This window comes from Schistocerca americana, chromosome 4, assembly GCF_021461395.2.
Source record: "Schistocerca americana isolate TAMUIC-IGC-003095 chromosome 4, iqSchAmer2.1, whole genome shotgun sequence".
Lineage (NCBI taxonomy): Eukaryota > Metazoa > Arthropoda > Insecta > Orthoptera > Acrididae > Schistocerca > Schistocerca americana.
The window spans coordinates 65,270,076-65,291,835 of NC_060122.1; the positions used below are offsets into that span (position 1 = coordinate 65,270,076).

Here is a 21,760-nt window from a genome sequence, read left to right on the forward strand (position 1 = left end):
GTACCAGAAATCATTTATATGTGGTGACTTCAATACAATTTTTGTATATGGTGGTGCAAGAAAAAGGATGTTGGTAGATCTCCTAACTTCATGTGATCTGATGCAGACTGTGTTTTTTCTAACTAGGGTGTAGGGTAGCGGTAGCACAGCCATAGACATATTTTTATTCATTCTCCATTACTGGATGGGCATTCTGTTAGCAAAAGTGTGAATGGACTTTCAGACAATGATGCACAAATTTTAACACTGAAAGGCTTCTGTACTCATACAAATGTCATATTTAATTACAAACAACTTGGGAAAGTTAACCCAACAGCAAGGAACAAGAGTGGCAGGATGTTTATAGTGCCAATAACACTGATGATAAATACAATACTTTCCTTAACACATTTCTCATGCTCTTTGAGAGTTGCATTCCATTAGAATGTTTTAAGCAGGGTTCTAGCAGTAATAGGCACCCTGGATGGCTGACTAGTGGATAAGGATATCTTGTAGAACAAAGCGGGAATTGTATCAAAATGTTAGTAGTCACAATCAAGCTACAGTAGCCCATTACAAACAGTATTGTAAGGTGCTTAAAATGTTATTAGGAAGGCAAAGAGTATATAGTATGCAAATAGAATAGTTAATTCACAGGATAAAATTAAAGCCATATTTTCAGTTGTGAAGGAAGTGTCTAGTCAGCAGCATAAGGTCAATGATATAATGTCAGTTTAGAGTATAAATATTTCTGTTACTGATAAATGAGACTTATGAACAGTATTTAACAATCATTATCTGAGCATTGTTGGTGAATTAAGTAAAAATTTAGTTTCTACAGGGAATCATATAACTTTCTTTGAAAATACCTTTCTGAGATTGATATCTGAAATACTCCAATGTGATACAGGCAAGAGGGAGATTGAGTCAATAATTAAATCACTGAAGACTAAGGACTCTCATGGTTATGTCTAGCAGAATATTAAAGTAATGTACTGCACATGTAGCCCTGTATGTAGCCATATTTGTAATTTTTCCTTTAGGGATGTTCAGTTTCCTGGGCAATTAAAGTACTCCTTAGTAAAGCCACTTTATAAAAATGGAGAACGAGGTAATGTAGATAATTTTAGAGCTATTTCTATGCCATCAGTGTTTGCAAAAGTTATTGAAAAGGCTGTGTATGTAGGGATAATTGATCATTTTATATCACACGATTTGCTATCAAATGCTTTAGAAGTCGTTTAACAACTGAAAATGCAATATTCTCTTTTCTCTGAGAGGTACTGGATGGGTTAAACAAAAGGTTTTGAATGCTTGGCATATTTTTTGATTTAACTAAAGCATTTGATTGTGTTGATCACAAAATATTGCTCCAGAAGTTGGACCATTACAGAATACGGGGAGTAGCTCGCAATTGGTTCACCTCTTACTTTAGCAACAGGCAGCAAAAGGTCATTATTCACAATGTTGATAACAGCTGTGATGTTGGGTCTGAGAGGGGTACTGTGAAGTGGGTGGTCCCCCAAGGATCATTGTTGGGGCCACTCCTGCTCCTTATTTATATAAATGATATGCCATCTAGTATTACAGATAACTCTAAAATATTTGTATGCTGATGACACTAGCTCTCCGCACGAAACCGGAACTTGTTTGCGAAAAGAACATTGGCCCATTGTTTGACCGTCCAAATGGTTCAAGTGGCTCTGAGCACTGTGGGACTTAACATCTCAGTGCATCAGTCCCCTGGAACTTAGAACTGCTTAAACCTAACTAACCTAAGGACATCACACACATCCATGCCCGAGGCAGGATTCGAACCTGCAACCGTAGAGGTCGCGCGGTTCCAGACTGAAGCGCCTAGAACCGCTCGGCCACCAGCTGCCTCGACCGTCCAGGTGAGATGTTGACGACACCACTCTAGACGTTTCCTTCTGTGAAGATGCGTCAGATGTACACATAAAGCCACTCTGCTGAAGCCTTCTGTACACCGATGCCTCGATACAACACGTCCAGTGGGTGCTGCGAGGTCAGATGCCAGTTGCCGTGCAGTACTAAGGGGTACCGTCCTGCCTTTACAGCCAAATAATGACCCTCCCCTTCTGATGCCACACGTGGTCAAAACTGCCCCCGTTTTCCAGGCACAGTCTCGTCTCTATAAACTGTCACCACACCCGAGAAACAACCGAATGATTCACATTAAACCAGCGGGCCACATCAGTTTGTAACTGTCCTTTTTCGATTCTTCCCAGGTCCTCCACCACAGAGAGTCTGGTAGGCGTCTTCTCTGTGACACGCTGCACAGTCTGTGACGGTGTGCACAGCGATCGTGGATATGGGACTAACCGGCAAGCACTACCACGTTTGATAGTTGCCCTGACGTCATCGTTGGCGTGGTTGTCCGTTGCCTGGAATGCAATCTTCCGAGCAGGACATGATCGTACGGACGTCTGTTGACATTCTGTATGATTATATCGTGAATGAGACACAGGGTGGGGAAATAACATGTTGTTGCTTTAATTTTGGACACCAGTGTAGATATTTTGTGTCGATATTGTACCAAATGTACTGTAGCTACATTTCTGAAATACTGTGTGACAATTTTTTCATTCGTTTTTGAAACTAAAGGAAAATATCAAAGTACATGCTCCACTTAGTCCAACAAATTTTAAAAGACTTTCTAACAAGAAGCACTTATACGACAGTACACATTTCATCTCCTGTACCTATTGTCTTACATAGGGTTAGCAGACATCCGCTTTTACCTGGACGTCTCCTGATTTTTGGACCCTAAAAATGGTCCAGGTGGATTTTTCGGAAAATCGGGGAAAATTTTTTTTTTTTTTTTTTTTTTTTTTTTGTTTTACAACTGCTTCATCTTGAAAGTGCGGACCTTCTACTATGTGAACTCTCACAGTCTCAAACTCTAAGGAATTCAGTCTTTCTTCCACGAATGTGGTGTTCTTTCTGGGCTTCTCACTTCCCTATGTCGCCCTACCGCCGACGTCAGGCTTCAATTTTAGAGCAAATTAAATAACTGGAATGGCGACTATCGTAAAACACGAGCTGCCAAGCGGCCAGTTAAAAGAATTACGTATGCAACAGTGCAAGGTACCTTGGCTTCCAATAATTTCAAATTAGGATCATTATTTTCAGCTGCTGTACCTTTAGTTGTTTATTGGTTGTTGCGAAGTGAAGCAGTGTTAATGTTTAATTGAAATCATACCAAACCGCAAAAGTGTCTTTAGTGACGAATTACACAGACTATTTCGTGACTTCAGGCCGGGACACATATCTTATGTGTTCAACTTGTACATTCGTTTCAGTTGCTAGCAAAGATAAAATGTATTGAAACGTCCTGGCAGATTAAAACTGTGTGCCGGACCGAGATTCGAACTCGGGACCTTTGCGTTTCGCGGGCAAGTGTTCTACCAACTGAGCTACCTGAGCACGACTCACGCCCTATCCTCACAGCTTTAATTCCGCCAGTACCTCGTCTCCTACCTTCCAAACTTCACAGAAGCTCTCCTGCGAACCTTGCAGAACTAGCACTCCTGGAAGAAAGGATATTGCGGAGACATGGCTTAGCCACAGCCTAGGGGATGTTTCTAGAATGAAATTTTCACTCTACAGCGCAGTGTGCGCTGATATGTTGTACATAAACACTGTATTACGCCTGGGAATTCGTTTATAATAATTCAGCTTTTGTTATACAGTACAGTATACAATTATTGTTTTGCATGGGGGTTGTAATTAGAAGATCACCAAAACACTGATAAACACGAAACGATTTGTAAGGCTGCATCTTTGTCAAAAGCTGATGACTGTTTTTGCAAAAAAAATTCCAACCTTGGTAATCTGATTTCTTGCAGCTGAAGGCGTCGTATCTCTTCACACAGTAAAACATCATCAAAGTTTTAATCAACGGACTGTACAGTATCAGTGTAGAAAGATTTATTCAAAGACTCAAATATAGCTAAACAAATTTCATGTGCTCAACACTAAAACAAATTACGTATTGTCATCTCACTCTGTTAATGTGTCTATTTTTGGTTTTAAAGGTGTTTCATGTCCTGATGTTGTAGCAGGTGGCAGAAACAATGGTTGTGTGAAACTATATCCAATTCTAATTCAATACTATGACGTTGAACCAATAAAAATTTTGATTGAATTAGTAGAATTGGTAAGAGGTCAGGAAATAACGTTTTAACTCACCTGAAAAGCAATTTAAACGATAGACTAGTACAAGCAGGCTGCTCTGCTTACATTTTACAGAACTGTACTCACTATGGTAATGAAGCAGTGACTCATATTACATGTTGGTTTCACAGTATTAAAAATATTTAATTATTTTTCTCATTATACAGTATGCATTGAGAGTCTTGAGGACTTAACGGCTTAAGGACTTTTGTGAATTTGTAGATGTATGACACAGACAACTACTGAGATATTCTAGGACAGGATGACTGTCCCTTTTCCCTCGTGTTACAAGACTAATATTTGATTTCTCAGGATGAAGTTTCAATTTTGATTGAAATTGATTTTCACTAGTAAACAATAAGTGGACCAAAAATAGAAACAAACACAGTGTTTCTGTTTAGCGAATTATAATTTTGCAATTTAATTATAGGGATTGTGATTACTTGTTGCAGAACAGGAAATTACTTTCAGAAATTGGGTCAGTAAGTGAATATCTGAGTACCTCAGAGGAAATTGTGTAGATGAAGACAATTAGTTTATTAATGATAATTTTTAAAGCCCATTTTATGTTCTGCCACATACTATTGTAACGTTGTATGGTTAAATAAAGTTATGTAAAGTTTACCAATTATATACATTTCAGTTGCAAATCATACAGTGCAGTGTATGTAGTATAAATATTTTCATGATAAATGGGTGTAGTCATAAAAATTATAATTTATCTTACTACCACTTAGGTAAAGGTCGTGTAACCTACAACATTTTTGCATATTTTTTAATGGATCTAGAAGTGTCCTCTTTTTTGTAGACTGTCATGTGGTAACCCTTATGATAAACTGTAATAGCGCTAAGATGGATTTTCTTAAAGAAAAACATAGTGATTTTCAATTACCCTTTTTGTAATTTCATTTCCAACCTTCAATGAAGTTTCTGATTTCTCCAGTTCGTTTTATAATTCATCTTTCATATGTTTCTTATCGTTTTTACGTGATGTTATGGATATTTTCAGGTGATTTTAGTGGTATTTTAGGGCACAAAAATCGGAGCCTTTTTGCTACAGGTCCCTTCTTATGTTCATAAACTAAATGAATTCTCACTAAGGACGACTACCCACACTAACAGCCCCCTCTCACTCCCCTTCCCTGCAGGCACCCCTGTGTAGATCGCTCAAACAATACACTGCGCCCAGTAGACTGAAGAAAGCACAAGGCATACCCACCTACAAGAAAAATAAATGAAGCGATCTACGAAAGTACCATCCAATATCCCTTTTCTATGTGACGTACTGAAAGCCATGGATACAGTCAGACAGGTGGATACAGAATTTCTCGATTTCCGAAAGTCATCTGACTCCCTCCACGCTGCCCTCCAATACTATATGATGCCTAGAATATGTGCTACAATCTGATCCCTTCTTCTAGTCAAGTTGTGCCACAAATTCCTCTTCTCTCCAATTCTGTTCAATACCTCCTCATTACTTACGTGATCTACCAATCTAATCTTCAGAATTCCTCTGTAGCACCACATTTCGGAAGCTTCTATTCGCTTCTTGTCTTAACTGGTTATCATCCATGTTTCACTTCCATACATGGCTACACTCCATACAAATACTTTCAGAAAAGACTTCCTGGCACTTAAATCTATACTCAATGTTAACAAATTTCTCTTCTTCAGCAATGCTTTCCTTGACATTGCCAGTCTACATTTTATATCCTCTCTACTTCGACAATAATAAGTTATTTTGCTTCCCAAATAGCAAAACTCATTTACTGCTCTAAGTGTCTCATTTCCTAATCTAATTCCGTCAGCATCACTTGTTTTAATTTGACTACATTCCATTATCCTCGTTTTGCTTTTGTAGACGTTCATCTTATATCCTCCTTTGAAGACACAGTCCATTCTGTTCAACTGCTCTTCCAGGTCGCTTTGTGTCTCTGACAGAATTACAACATTATCAGCAAATCTCAGAGTTATTATTTCTTCTCCATGGACTTTAATTCCTACAAAAATATTTTCTTTTGTGTTCTTAACTGCTTGCTCAATATACAGGTTGAATAACATCAGGGATTGGCTGCCACCCTGCCTCACTTCCTTCCCAACCACTGCTTCCCTTTCATGCCCCTCGACTCTTATAACTGCCATCTGGTTTCTGTACAAATTGTAAATAGCCTTTCGCTCCCTATATTTTACCCCTGCCACCTTCAGAATTTGAAAGAGAGTATTCCAGTTAACATTGTCAAAAGCTTTCTCTAAGTCTTCAAATGCTAGAAACATAGGTTCGCCTTTCCTTCTAAGATAATTCGTAGGGTCAGTATGGCCTCATGTGTTCCAACATTTCTACTAAATCCAAACTGATCTTCCAATGTCGGCGTTTACCAGTTTTTCTACGTGAGTGTAAGGAATTCGTTTACGTATTTTGCAGCCGTGACTTATTAAACTGATAGTTCGGTAATTTTCACACCTGTCAACACCTGTTTTTATGGGATTGGAATTATTATATTCTTCTTTAAGTCTGAAGGTATTTCACCTGTCTCATACATGTTGCTCACCAGATGGTAGAGTTTTGTCAGGGCTGGCTCTCCTGAAGCTATCAGTAGTTCTAATGGAATGTTGTCTACTCCCAGGGCCTTGTGTCGATTTAGGTCTTTCAGAGCTCTATCAAATTCTTCACGCAGTATCATAGCTCCCATTTCATCTTCATCTTTGTCCACTTCTACTTCCATAATATTGCCCTCAAGTATTTCGCCCTTGTATAGACCCTCTATATACTCCTTCCACCTTTCTGCTTTTCCTTCTTTCCTTAGAACTGGTTTTCCATCTGAGCTCTTTTTCCTGTAGGCAGTATTTATCTTACCCCTAGTGCTATATGCCTCTAAATCCTTACATTTGTCCTCTAGCCATCCCTGTTTAACTATTTTGCACTTCCTGTCGATTTCATTTTGAGGCGTTTGTATTCCTTTTTGACTGCTTCATTTACAGCATTTTACTGCATTTTACTGGAGATAGGTAGGGTCGTCTCTCAGTTGCTGAAGAGCAAACCCATAAAGTTTTGTACCTTGTTTGTAATCATGGTCGTCAAGTCCTGATGTAGTGATAGATAATAGGGATGGAAATTATGTCGATAGAGGGTGCGAATGACATGCATCTGGCTGATTCCACATTCCTTGGCAATATATCTCATACAACTGTGTGGATTCTTTAGCGTTGTAGTCAGAACAGTTTCTTAGTGTTCTCTGTCAGTTGGAATCCTCTTTCTCGTCCTCTTTTTGATGTTCAAGTAGCCTGTCCACAGTAGCCTCTTAATAATTAGTACAATTGCCTGGCGTGTTGAACACTGGCTGTAATGTTCTTATGGAATTTCACCACATAAAAGTGGTATATCCAACTTCTTCTCATTGGTGAACACCGAGCGGGGTGGCACAGTGGTTAGACACTGGGCTCGCATTCGGGAGGACGACGGTTCAATCCCGTGTCCGGCCATCCTGATTTAGGTTTTCCGTGATTTCCCTAAATCACTCCAGGCAAATGCCGGGATGGTTTCTCTGAAAGGGCACGGCCGACTTCCTTCCCAATCCTTCCCTAATCCGATGAGACCGATGACCACACTGTCTGGTCTCCTTCCCCAAACCAACCAACCAACCATTGGTGAACATGTCTGCAAGCAACGATTGTTGAAGCAGAAACGAGCGCCCTGCAGTGAAAATATGTAGGCAGGCAAATATATTGCCATTCTCACACAGAGTAGCACGAGAGCTCTGCTGTGTGATGCACCGCTAATGTAGATTCTGCCTCTCAAGTTCTAAGACATTTCTGGAATTTTTTTACTGCAGGCTTCAACATCAACACTAACAAATGCTCTATCGCTGTAATTGTCTTCTCAAGAGCTATCGAATGAAGTTACAAAAAGTATACTGTTCAATTTACAAAAACTTACTTGCTTCAATATCTCCATTGACACCAGCGCTAAAAACAGTAACCAAACAGAAAAAAAGTGCCCCTCGACATCCTAATATTTCCCGAAAACCGCGTTTCGATATGTGTAACCATTAACGAAATAAAAGGGGTGTTCAGTGACTCACCCTGTATATATATATATATATAGGGGGTTCATTTTAACTGAAGACATTGAAATATGTGGAAAACCACACATCAGATCAAAAAGTGATAATTCCATTTTTTTTTGTCTCAAAGGGGGACCACCCCACCTCGTGCATGGGACACGGTGGACAACTTTGAACTCTTCAGTGGGAACCCCACTTTTTATTGCGGATTACGATTCTACAGCAAAATCTACATACATTTTGTCTAAAGCATTTTCTTTGTTTTGCCACAGATAGCCCTGTAATCGGACGAAAAGAAATAAGTACACAATCGTAATTTACGATGTGCTACTCAATGGACCTTGAATATCCAATGGCATGTGGGACCTTCTGAGGGTAGGAAGGCCAGTATTTCATCACTTCTAATTGGAAACCCATTGGCAACGTTGCATTTCTCCAACATATCGAAAAGTGGGCTACTGAACGCACCACTGTGGCTGTGGCTCGAGGCCAACGCTACTCTACTTTTCCATTTAGAGCAAGTGTCCAAACACAGTACCGCCAACTTCAATACACCTAGTGTATGTCAGTTCACAGGACGGAAGGATATCTGCAGGAATGTCAGCACAGGCGTTTCTGCTGTTGTCGATCATGTCTTCATGGCTTGTTTGTCTTGCTGGTACCCCTTGTCTTTTAAATATCCACACAATAGAAATCCGGCGACGTCAAATCCGGCGACCTAGCAGGCCAATTAATGGGGGCTACCTCTGCCGATCCACCGACCACTGTAAACACGGGCTAATAGGTCCCGTGCTTCAGTTGTGTAACACCCTAGGCAACAGTCATGCTCATACCACATGCGCTATCGATCGTCCAGGGAAAAATCCTGCAGTACTACCGGTAGTTCCTCTCCCAAAAAAGTTCGATATTTGCGTCCGTTCAACATGCTAAGGATAACATACAGGCCAATGCGTTTCTTTCCCATGATGGCACACCATATGTTAACCAACCAAGGCTGACGTAACCAGTGGGGATTGTCTACACTCCAATAATACACGTTATGCTGGTTAACGCTACCATTGTTTGTGAATGTGGACTCATCGGAAAAGAGTGCATTGGTAAAGAACGTGGGAGTCGTTTGTATTTGTTGACATGGCCACTCACAAAACGCTACCCGGCTATGGAAATCAGCGCCGTAAAATACTCGATGCAATGACATGTCAACAAGCTTTCACGTCTCATCATATCGCTATCATGTCAGGATACATTCACAATGGTTGTCACGTCACTTCATTAAGCCAACCAAAGAACGGTGAAAGTTAGATTATGAAATATCATTCGTGGTACAAAAGTCAGGATATAGTGTCAGAATCGAGGAATCAACAACAATAAATTTCATCAATAGTCAAAGAAAACTTCACAACCTATCTTCTTATCAGTTTTGTGTAATGAATTGATGACAAGTGAAAGAATATTTCAATACAACGACATTTATTTGCTAGAGAAAGTATATACACTCCAGCACATCAAACAATATTTATAAGGAAATAAATATGGCCTGTTTCCGTACCCATTACGCTTTTTTCTTTCATAACTAATAACGCCATAAACAACTACATTTTCCTCCTTCATTGGAGCTGAATTTTTCACTTAAATATTGTATTTAATGAAAAATTAGTTCATGAATTAATGTTCTTATTTATATACAGAGTAAGAATCGTCTCTGTTCTGGTAAAGCGAAACCTAAATAAGTTTTCTCCTTCAGATAAGTGACCTCGTGTAGGGAAAACACTAAGTGGAAAATATATCGAAGCCGTCATGGAGCATCTGCATTTTGCCACGAAAATAAAGCAAAATAATAAAATAAAAATTAAGAAAACAATAAAGAACGAAATCCATACTATAACACTAGTGAGCGTGGCGAAAACTGGTTAATTTCAGATAGTAGCAGACGACGATACCGTATAAACTTCCTTCTCGAGAAACCTTGACGGTGACGTGAGATGGGAATCCGTTGACAGTCTGTAAATGTCGCCATTTGAAATGCATTGTGGTATGTTTTGACGTGATGGCAAGTGTAAATCGGCTGTAACGTACAACATAATTTAAATGGGTGAAATTATCCATAATTACAGATTCAAACCACAAAATTTGTGTTTTGTAGTTCAAGAATTCTTTTGCTGCGTAAAAGTACTGTTCCGTCATAAATGACTATAGTAATATCGTAGATTGTCTATTCACATTTTGTGAGTTTATCCTGCGATGGGCCTTTACGGGCCACCGAAGGCAACGGTGGGCAATTTATGTGCAAGTTTTCGTTTCCTTGATATCGCCATCCGTTTTATCGCATTCAACGTGTTAATTCTATTCAAGTGTAGTATCTTTCAGTGCTTCACTTATGTTGTTGCTAACATCTCTGCTGTGATTACACGAAAAGTTGAAGTCACTGTGTGTATGTCTGAAAATACAGTGCTAATTTGGTACAAGTAAAACACTATGGCTGTTGTTGAGGGATATTATTCACAATCTGTTCCGAAGACAGTGAATTTCAATCCATATTCGGATAATGGCGGGTAAGGTGAAGCGGAAGAAAAGCTATCTAGTTGTTTAAGTCCTAGGGATGTCAAGTTGTAAGTTGAGTATGCATTCGCGTAGAGTGAAATATTCTCTTCGTTTAGTTTTTAAAATACTTATTTTTTTATCAGCAAAGAGAAAATATTGTTTTGAGTTCTGTGACAATATATAGAATTGTAAGTGTGGAGAAGTTAATTATCGTTTATTTTAGGAGCGTGGTTGCAGTTGCTGGCGAAGATTATGCCATTATTGCTGCTGACACGAGACTCAGTGCTGGATTCTCGATTTATACTCGGGAGCAATCTAAGCTCTTCCGCCTGTCAAACACTACAGTGCTCGGTTGTACAGGTTGTTGGTGCGATACATTGACCCTCACGAGAATCCTGGAAGCTAGGATGCAGGTAATATATGTATTCCTTTGTACAAGGATAAAACAAAGTCTTGTAGCGATACGAAGTAGGCCTAGTTGTAGTGATACGAAGTAGTATTAGTACACGCAAGAACGGTTTGTAATGGAAAAAGGATCACGTAATGCATTTTGATTCTGCATATGTTTTCTTGCTTATCAGGATCTGTAGAGTACGTAGCTATACACTACTGGGACTTATGCTACAATATTGTACAGTATTACCCAGTCACTTATAGAATCCAGTCTTGCCGTAGATGAAGGAAGGAGTCGTATCTATACATATGTAAAGTCGGTGTAACTTTATTTACATTCATATTAAAAATATAAATACAGTGAATAAGAAGTGATTTTCATGACATCTGTATTAAATTTGTATCAAGTTTTATAAATTTAATTTCCATGTTACTGCAAGGATAAACCTTTGTGTGACCACACTATCCTGCAAGTTACGTGAAGTTGTAGCTATGTAAAAGAAACATGATGATATAAAGCTTTGGCTTTGTAGTCTGACATTTATCCACTAAGCCACCAAGCCAAGCTGTTTTGTATAATGTTAAAATTTATTTATCCCTAGATAACATTTACAGTGAAGCAGGACCTACCAGTTTAATATTAAAGGTCCTTCATGCACACCAATTTATCGCCACTGATGGACTCACCAATTTCGTGGCAGCCTACACACATCCCGACAGACTGCAAGCAGTGACTAGAACACCATCCCGTTGTTTTCTTTATCTGAATTTTGCATTGTGTTTGTTCTACAAGATCCTGTTTGGTTTTAAACAGAAACAAGAATGGTGGTTTGCTTTGGCTGTTTCATAGGTAACAGGGCCAAAAATAGTGGAGAGAAAGGTGTAGGCAAAGAAGTGCCAAATGCAAGGAAAGAAATTCACCCAAGTTCTCTAATTTAAGCAGTAGGAAGCCAATGAATTTCACGGTTATATAAAAATGGATGAATCCTGCCTTTCTGGGCTGCAGATCATAAAACCATTCTTAATGAAAAATAGTACATTCACAAGAGAGGTTGTTTGCTACAGTATGATTTATAGCTACTGGTAGAGGTTAAGAGGACCTCAGATTTAGTGCTATCATATCCCCACAGTTACTAGTTAAAATGATTCCTGAATGTGCATCATGATTTCTAGTTGACTGAGGAAGCACATCAGGGTAAAGCAAATTAAATAAAACAAAGATATTTATGTAAATGGTAGTGTATTTATGTATGTAGCCTAAAAGATGACATGTAAGTTTAAGAAACTTGTTTCAAATTCAAGGAAGAAAGGCTACAAATGGCATTGGCACCCTGTAGCTAATAAGTAAAACATATACATAGGAAATGAGTCTTTTAGCAACAGTTATAACTGTAAAAATTGCCTTACAATTGCTCTTCGTAGCAGAGCAATTTGATATAGGCTGGAATTTTTACACATTTAACAATGAAGCAAATGTTATATGAATTAATGTCCATTGTTAATATTTTGATTCTTAGATTTCACTTCTGATAAGTATCAGAAATAAAGCTCAAAAACAGAAATACAGAAGAATAACACTTTTATTCACGCTATGCCACACATCATCATTATGGATTCATGAGAAAGAGAGTGAGTGAGTGCTTCATTTCATGCATATATATTGCTATACTCCTTGCAAGATGTGTCCCACAAACATAACTCCATCTTGGGCTCAAAAGCATGGGACAGTGGCAGGTCGATGAACTGTAATAGTACTCTACCAAAAGCCTTTATTTTGATATTGCTTTAATAGGCAATCAGTTTCGATGTTACAAACATGTTATCTTCAGGTCGGTCACATGAATTACACAAAGTACCACTCATGCATATATGACAGGCCTGAAGTTAATTGGAATGTCAAAACTGGTTGCCCAATAAAACAATATCAAACTAATGGCTGTTAATGCATTTTGTCCCACATACATCTACAGGCTTTTAATCTTCCCAGAGACAGTGCTACACACAGCACAGTTTGGGTGGAGTGGTGGGGAGTTGATTGTCGGATGGTCCTACCCACCCGACATACCAACAACGAAAGTTTGATGGTCAAAACACCTACGCACATCCATTTGGTTGTTAGGAAAAGACATGTCATCTATGAAGAGAAATATATAAGGACGCATTTAATAAGAATAGAATGGGTGGACAGCTGTGACTTTGTTGATGAACCATCCTAGCATTTCTTTGAAATTATTTATTCAAGCTACAGAAACCAAAATTGGGATGACCAGAGAGTGAACCTCAATCCTCCCAGTTCTGTCAGAAATGCAGTATTTATATCACTGCAAGTTACCCCTTTCTGTGCAATGGTAAAGTTGTCATAATTTGTGTTCATAATCTTCAATTTCTGATTGCAACGGTTGTAAAGGCATAGTCCATATCAATTCAGGCAGGCTAGGAAAAAACCTTACCTTCATAGTCTCAGATGTGATTGAGTTTAGCATATGTTAAAATGAAGGACTCAGTAAGGACCACACATTTTTTTATTTTTATTTTATTTATTTATTTTTTCCCTCCAAAAAAAATTCTGCTCCATGATACAGCCCTCCAAAGATGATTCTGCGCATACCATTTTGAAGATGCGAATTTTGGAAAAAAAATTAAAATGCTGTATATCTGGAACAGTTGTAGATATTTTGTTGGGGTTTTTTTATTTGAAAGATAATTGCCTTATGATTGCAAAGAAATCCTCCATCTTGACTTACGTCAAAGTTCTTTTACTACAGTGTTCTGAACCTTTTTATTATTTATGGATTTTTTTTTTTTCAAAAATGCCAATACATAAAATTTTGATCTTTTTCTGTTCATTGGTACCCTATAGTTCTACATTCCCTGAAAAGCAGAGCTTCCACTTTTAGATTGAACAGGTTTTATAAACAGCTGAAACTTTTGACATACATATTGTTTTATTATCACATAACACGTTTTATTATCACATAAAACACTCATAAAAATCAAAACCTAGCCTTATTTAACATAATTTAAATTTTGAAAGATGAGTAAGAGACTCATTTTTCAAGCATTTTAAATGGTTCCAGAATGTATGTGAAAGGTCCAAAGACATAAAGGTTTCAATTTATACAACTTCTGTGCACTCTGTTTTGTACTGAAATTAGCCAGTCGATGAACTAAAGATGTGTTCCACTGCTTAAGTATCTTCCTGTTGAACCAGTAGGAACTGGAGCGCTTACAATCTTCAAAACATTGTGAACAGGAAGTGAGCACTGATGACATTGTTGCTGTCCTTAAGCCGGAAACCTATATCCAGCAGCTGGTCCATGTGGTAGCATAAAGGTTACTACAATTTCATTTAACTCATAACTGGTGTGTATAATCTCGGCAACACACACACACACACACACACACACACAAAACCTTAAACATCCCCCTTCTCAGGTTGTGAATCTGAATATTACCCTGCTGTTTCCAAGGTGTTGACTGAACAAAATTTCTTCTTTCTTGCTCTTTAAAGTGCGTGCAATAAGTTCGTCCATCACTTTGAGTCGAAAAATGTCTTCTGAATTCCTTTCACAGGAATAGTTTATTTGGACCATTCTTCTTTTTTCTGCTCACAGAATTCTTCAATTTCCTCTTTGGACAGAAGAATGAGGGCTGTGGATGTGTAAAATTTCATGGCTCTCATAAAATCCTCAGTATTCTGAATCACAGCTGCATTTGGCCAGGAAAGATATGTTTTGTAGCATGGTGCTTCAGCAGGCCTCCTACAGCATCACAAGGCCCCTTCCCGTGACCAGTAGTGCTGTAGACCTAGTCAGTTGGCACAAGTGACATACTCAATTCAAACAGCTGTTAATGATTTTTAAAATGACTGTGAGCACCATTAGAAATAATGATGATCTTCTCTGCCCCTGTTCGCAGTTGAAGAATTTTGTGCATTGCTTGTGCTGAGTCATGTCCTGTGTCATCACATGACTCAGTGCTGACAGTTATTTGTGCACTGTTATACAGTTATTTAGTAGACAGAGAATTTCGAGACCGCTATTGTTGGTTCTATAAATAGTTCTACTGGTGTAACTGAACTTCGGTAATGTAGACGTATAGGGTGTTTTTTTTTTTTTTTTTTTTTTTTTTTTTTTTTTTTTTTTTTTCCGGTAACTGTAAAATTTTACCATGAGTGAGAAGTGTTAGCTCTGTCGTAGGTTTGTGAGTAGTGGGTTACGGTGTGGGATTTGTTCAAAGTATTTTTCGTTGGGGGAATGCAGTGAGGAAGCCAATGCGCATCCTAGTGAGATCCTCTCCTCGGAATGCAGGATCTATAGTAGAAATAAGTTGATGGAGGAGCGGCAGCATAAGCTCTGTGCCCTTCAGGTGCAGTTACAATGTGCGAACGAGGAAGTAGATAGGTTGAGGTGGGTGAAGGGTGGTGGGGAATGGGAACTGGCAGTTGGCAAGAAGGCAGCGAGGAGGAGGAGGAGTTGTAGTTTACGTATACAGGGTGTTACGAAAAGGTACGGCCAAACTTTCAGGAAACATTCCTCACACACAAAGAAAGAAAATATGTTATGTGGACATGTGTCTGGAAATGCTTACTTTCCATGTTAGAGCTCATTTTATTACTTTTCTTCAAATCACATTAATCATGGAATGGAAACACACAGCAACAGAACGTACCAGCGTGACTTCAAACACTTTGTTACAGGAAATGTTCAAAATGTCCTCCGTTAGCGAGGATACATGCATCCACCCTCCGTCGCATGGAATCCCTGATGCGCTAATGCAGCCCTGGAGAATGGCGTATTGTATCACAGCCATCCATAATACGAGCACGAAGAGTCTCTACATTTGGTACCGGGGTTGAGTAGACAAGAGCTTTCAACTGCCCCCATAAATGAAAGTCAAGAGGGTTGAGGTCAGGAGAGCGTGGAGGCCATGGAATTGGTCCGCCTTTACCAATCCATCAGTCACCGAATCTGTTGTTGAGAAGCGTACGAACACTTCAACTGAAATGTGCAGGAGCTCCATCGTGCATGAACCACATGTTGTGTCGTACTTGTAAAGGCACATGTTATAGCAGCACAGGTAGTGTGTCCCGTGTGAAATCATGATAACGTGCTCCATTGAGCGTAGGTGGAAGAACATGGGGCCCAATCAAGACATCACCAACATTGCCTGCCCAAACGTTCACAGAAAATCTGTGTTGATGACGCGATTGCACAATTGGTGCGGATTCTCGTCAGCCCACACATGTTGATTGTGAAAATTCACAATTTGATCACGTTGGAATGAAGCCTCATTCGTAAATAGAACATTTGCACCGAAATGAGGATTGACACATTGTTGGATGAACCATTCACAGAAGTGTACCCGTGGCGGCCAATCAGCTGTTGATAGGGCCTGCACGCGCTGTACATGGTACGGAAACACTGGTTCTCTCATAGCACTCTCCATACAGTGATGTGTTCAACGTTACCTTGTACACCAGCAACTTCTCTGATGCTGACATTAGGGTTATCGTCAACTGCACGAAGAATTGCCTCGTCCATTGCAGGTGTCCTCGTCATTCTAGGTCTTCCCCAGTCGTGAGTCATAGGCTGGAATGTTCCGTGCTCCCTAAGATGCCGACCAATTGCTTCAAACGTCTTCCTGTCGGGACACCTTCGTTATGGAAATCTGTCTCGATACAAACGGCTATTGCCCCGTGCTAATCCATACATCAAATGGGCATCTGCCAACTCCGCATTTGTAAACATTGCACTGACTGCAAAACCACGTTCGTGATGAACACTAACCTGTTGATGCTAAGTACTGATGTGCTTGATGCTAGTACTGTAGAGCAAAGAGTCGCATGTCAACACAAGCACCGAAGTCAACATTACCTCCCTTCAATTGGGCCAACTGGCGGTGAATCGAGGAAGTACAGTACATACTGACGAAGCTAAAATGAGCTCTAACATGGAAATTAAGCATTTCCGGACACATGTCCACATAACATCTTTTCTTTATTTGTGTGTGAGGAATGTTTCCTGAAAGTTTGGCCAACTCTTGAGTTTGGCCAACTGTCAAGAGTTGGGTGGAGAGGAGCCTCTTGTAGATGTAGGGAACATGCAGCAGTCCTCAGCAGTTAGGAGGCCTAGGTCAGTTGCAAAGTCTAACACAAAGGGGGAGGTTCTGCTGCTAGGTAGTTCGCATGGTACTGGTGTCGGCCAGCAGTTGCAGGAAGTGTTGGGGAGTGAGTACCAGGTCACCGGCATTGTCAGGTGCTGACAGCATAAGGGAGTTATGTAGGAATTTTACGGGGGAGGATCAGGTAGTGGTAGTGGGTGGAGCAGGGAACAGTCTTTGTAGGGACAGGGAATGTGATGTGGTGGTGACCTGGTAAAGATAGCTACTCAAACTGGTGGCACTCAAGTGCATTTCGTGTAACTGTTTCAGCACCATGATCGGCCTCATCTTAGCGGCTGTTAGGTGCGTTAACATCGGGCCGGGGAGGGCGCTGATGGCAGAGGACATTTCAGTGGTGCCAGTTGGGTCTGTCAGTAGGCCAGGTTTCACTAGACTTGGCCTGTATCTCAATAGGTGTGGGAGGGGGAGGTTATCAAAGCTTACAGGTGACAGTGTAGTGGGTGGTGGTGGGATCACTCCTGGAAAAATTCCTGCAGTAATTGGTGTTAGAGCTGCACCTTTTTTAGACTTAAGTTGGCTGATAGGTATACCTGCTTAAAGGTAGTCCTTCTAAGGAATCACCTTCATAGGATGTCATGTTTCCAAGTAGGGAAGGAATTAGCATATTTCGTCAAAATAAAAGAGGTATTAGAGATAAAGTTACTGAAAAGAGGTATTAGAGATAAAGTTACTGAACTTCTTATAGGTCGGAGCACCACTTACCAGGATACAGATTAGCTGGCTGTTTTTCAAAGAGTTCCTTGCGGGATGGGGGAGTGGCTATGTATGTATAAAAAAAAAAAAAAAAAAAAAAAAAAAAAACGGTATTCCATTTGAGTTCAGACATATCACGGCACTGCACCGAACAGATATTTGAATGTTGTGCAGGGCCAGTTGAATTTAGTGAAACTAAACTTCTATTTGTTGTTTATAGGTCCCCTAACTCTGAGTTCAGAGCATTTTTGCTCAGGTTAGTGAGGGTTCTTGATTCACTTTTTAGGTAATACCAGCAATTAGTTATATGTGGTGACTTCAGTATAAATTTTGTATGTGATGGTGCAAGAAAAAGGATGTTGGTAGATCTCCTAAATTCATATGATCTGATGCAGACTGTGTTTTTTCCAACTAGGGTGCAGGGGAACAGTAGCACAGCCATAGATAATATTTTTATTCATTATTCATTACTGGATGGGCATTCTGTTATAAAAGGGTGAATGGCCTTTCAGGTCATGATGCACAATTTTTAACACTAAAAGGCTTTTGTACTAAAACAAATGTCACATATAACTACAAGCCACGTAGGAAAGATAATTCAACAGCAACAGAGGGGTTTTTAACAAGAGTGGTAGGATCTGTATAGTGCCAATAACATAGATGATAAACATGATGCTTTCCTTAACACATTTCTCATGCTTTTGGAGAGTTGCTTCCCATTAGAATGTTCTAAGCAGGGTACTAGCATTAATAGGGAGTGTGGGTGGCTGACTAGTGGGATAAGGATATCACATAGAACAAAGCGACAATTATATAAAAAATTGCAAGAAGTGACAACCAAGCTACTTGTAACCCATTACAAGCAGTTCTGTAAGGTGCTTAAAATGTTATTAGGAAGGCAAAGAGTATGTGGTATGCATATAGAATAGCTAATTCACAGGATAAAATTAAAACAATATGGTCAGTTGCGAAGGAAGTGTCTGGTCAGCAGCTGAAGTTTGACGATGTAAAGTCAGTTCCTAGCAAAAATATTTCTGCTACTAATAAATCCGATATATGTACAATATTAAAAAATAATTTTTTTTATCATTGCTGCTGAATTAAATAAAAATTTAGTTTCTGCCGGGAATCATCTCTCTCTTAGAAAATGCCTTTCCGAGACTGAAGTCTGAAATACTCCTCTGTGATACAGACAAGGGGGATTGAGTCAATAATTATCACTGAAGGCTAAGGATTCTCATGGTTATGATTGAGTGCCTAGCAGAATATTAAAGTATTGTTGATTGTGTGCTGCACACTTTAGCTTGAATTTAGCCATATTTGTAAATTTTGCTTTAGAAATGGTCAGTGTCCTGGAGAAAGGGATAATGTGCATGATTTTAGACCTGTTTCTATGCCATCACTGTTTGCAAAAGTTATTGAAAAGGCTGTGTATGTAAGGATAATTGATCATTTATATCACATGATTTGCTATAAAATGCTTTAGAAGTCGTTTAACAACTGAAAATGCTATAGTCTCTTTTCTCTGTGAGGTACTGGATGGGTTAAACAAAAGGTTTCGAACACTTGGCATATTTTTTTTATTTAACTAAAGCATTTGATTCTGTTGATCACAAAATATTGCTCCAGAAGTTGGACCATTACGGAATACGTGGAGTAGCTCGCAATTGGTTCACCTATTACTTTAGCAACAGGCAGCAAAAGGTCATTATTCACAATGTTGATAACAGCTGTGATGTTGGGTCTGAGAGGGGTACTGTGAAGTGGGTGGTCCCCCAAGGATCATTGTTGGGGCCACTCCTGCTCCTTATTTATATAAATGATATGCCATCTAGTATTACAGATAACTCTAAAATATTTGTATGCTGATGACACTAGCTTGGTAGTAAAGCATGTTTTGTGCAACATTGGCTCGGTTTCAAATATTTCAGTTCATGACCTAAGTTCATGGCTTGTAGAAAACAAACGCTAAATCACAGTAAGACTCAGTTTTTACAGTTTCTGACATACAATTCAACAAAACCTGATGTTTTAATTTCACACAACAGGCATATGATTATTGAAACGGAACAGTTAAAGTTCTTAGCTCTTCAGATAGATAGTAAGCAAGCTGTCATGGATAGCTCATGTTCAGGAACTTGTTCAAAGGCTTAATGCTGCGAACAGTATCTGAAGTGTGTGTTCATTCGACATGAAAAAGTGTACTTTGCTTATTTTCATTCACTTACATCATATGGTATTATATTTTGGGGTTAACTCTTCCCATTCTAAAAGGATATTTTTAGCTCAGAAACGGGCACTTTGGGAAATAAGTGGTGTAAGTTCACGAACCTCTTGTCGACCCCTGTTCAAGAGTCTGGGTACTTTGACGTCAGCACTGTAAATTCTTGTTAACAATATTAGCTTATTCCCAAGAATAAGCAGCTTTCTCTCAGTTAATACTCGGCAGAAATCAAACCTGCATTTGGATCGGTCTTCCTTAACTCTTGTGCAGAGAAGTGTGCAGGATACTGCTGCATCCATTTTCAATAAGCTACCACTCAAATTCTAAAATCTTAGCAGTAATTCACATGCTTTCAAACTGAAACTGAAGAGTTTCCTCATGGTCAATCCTTCTGGTCTATCGAGGAGTTCCTTGAAAAATTAAGCTGATTCTTGTTGTATTGTTGATTGTGTTTACTTAAGCATATGGATTGACTTTTTTCCGGTTCATAAACATTTTATTTTTATCAGTTATTACTTTTATGTTGTAATTTCATTTACTGACATGCTCCATGACCTTGGAGATTTGCTACTCAATTTGGTCCTACGAAACTTGAAGTGTAATTAACATAAATAAAAAATCAGTTAACTGCAACACTTGTGGTCTGGCCTTGAAAATATGTCACTTCAGTAAAAATTGAGACCTGGTCATAACACCAATGATACCTTTGTACTTGTGGGAGAAATACAGACCAGTTCTCAGAAAAATCACAGTGAGGTACTAAACATAGTTCTTCATCCTGTACACAGTGTACACTTCTGCAATGTTTTGTTATTGCAATAAGGAGGAGGCTGGGGTGTGGAGGGGGAGGGATAGTATGGTGGGAGTGGCAGACAGTCAAGTGTTGCAGCTTAGACGGAGGGCAGGAGAGAAGGTGCGGGGGGGGGGGGGGGGCGTAAGTAGCGGAAAGGAGAGAAGTAAAAAGAAATTAAAAGACTGGTTGTGGCGGTGAAATGATGGCTGTGTAGTGCTGGAATGAGAACAGGGTGGGGGATGGATGGGTGAGGACAGTGACTAACGAAGGTTGAGGCCAGGAGGGTTACAGGAACGTAGGATGTATTGCAGGGAAAGTTCCCACTTGCGTAATTCAGAAAAGCTGGTGTTGGTGGGAAGGATCCATATGGCACAGGCTGTGAAGCAGTCATTACGATGAGGGATATCATGTTTGGCAGCATGTTCAGCAACGGGGTGGTACACTTGTTTCTTGGCCACAGTTTGTCGGTGGCCATTCATGCAGACAGACAGCTTGTTGGTTGTCATGCCTACATAGGATGCAGCACAGACGTTGCAGTTTGGCTTGTAAATCTCATGACTGGTTTCACAGGTAGCCCTGCCTTTGATGGGATAGGTGATGTTAGTGACCTGACTGGAATAGGTGGTGGTAGGAGGATGTATGGGACAGGTCTTGCATCTAGGTCTATTACAGGGGTACGAGCCATGAGGTAAGGGA

The 21,760-nt window shown here is 39.6% G+C and overlaps 1 protein-coding gene across 1 annotated transcript in view; it reads left to right on the forward strand.

Annotated features, from left to right (window-relative positions):
* Positions 1-10,604: 10,604 nt before the first annotated feature.
* The window catches only part of LOC124612695 (proteasome subunit beta type-1), a 47,459-nt gene continuing 36,303 nt past the window's right edge, over positions 10,605-21,760 (forward strand). Inside the window, exons 1-2 of the mRNA XM_047141038.1 lie at positions 10,605-10,789; positions 11,002-11,191. Of these exons, the coding sequence (XP_046996994.1) occupies positions 10,713-10,789; positions 11,002-11,191 (267 nt within the window). The 5' untranslated portion in view covers positions 10,605-10,712. The remainder of the gene's footprint in view (positions 10,790-11,001; positions 11,192-21,760) is intronic.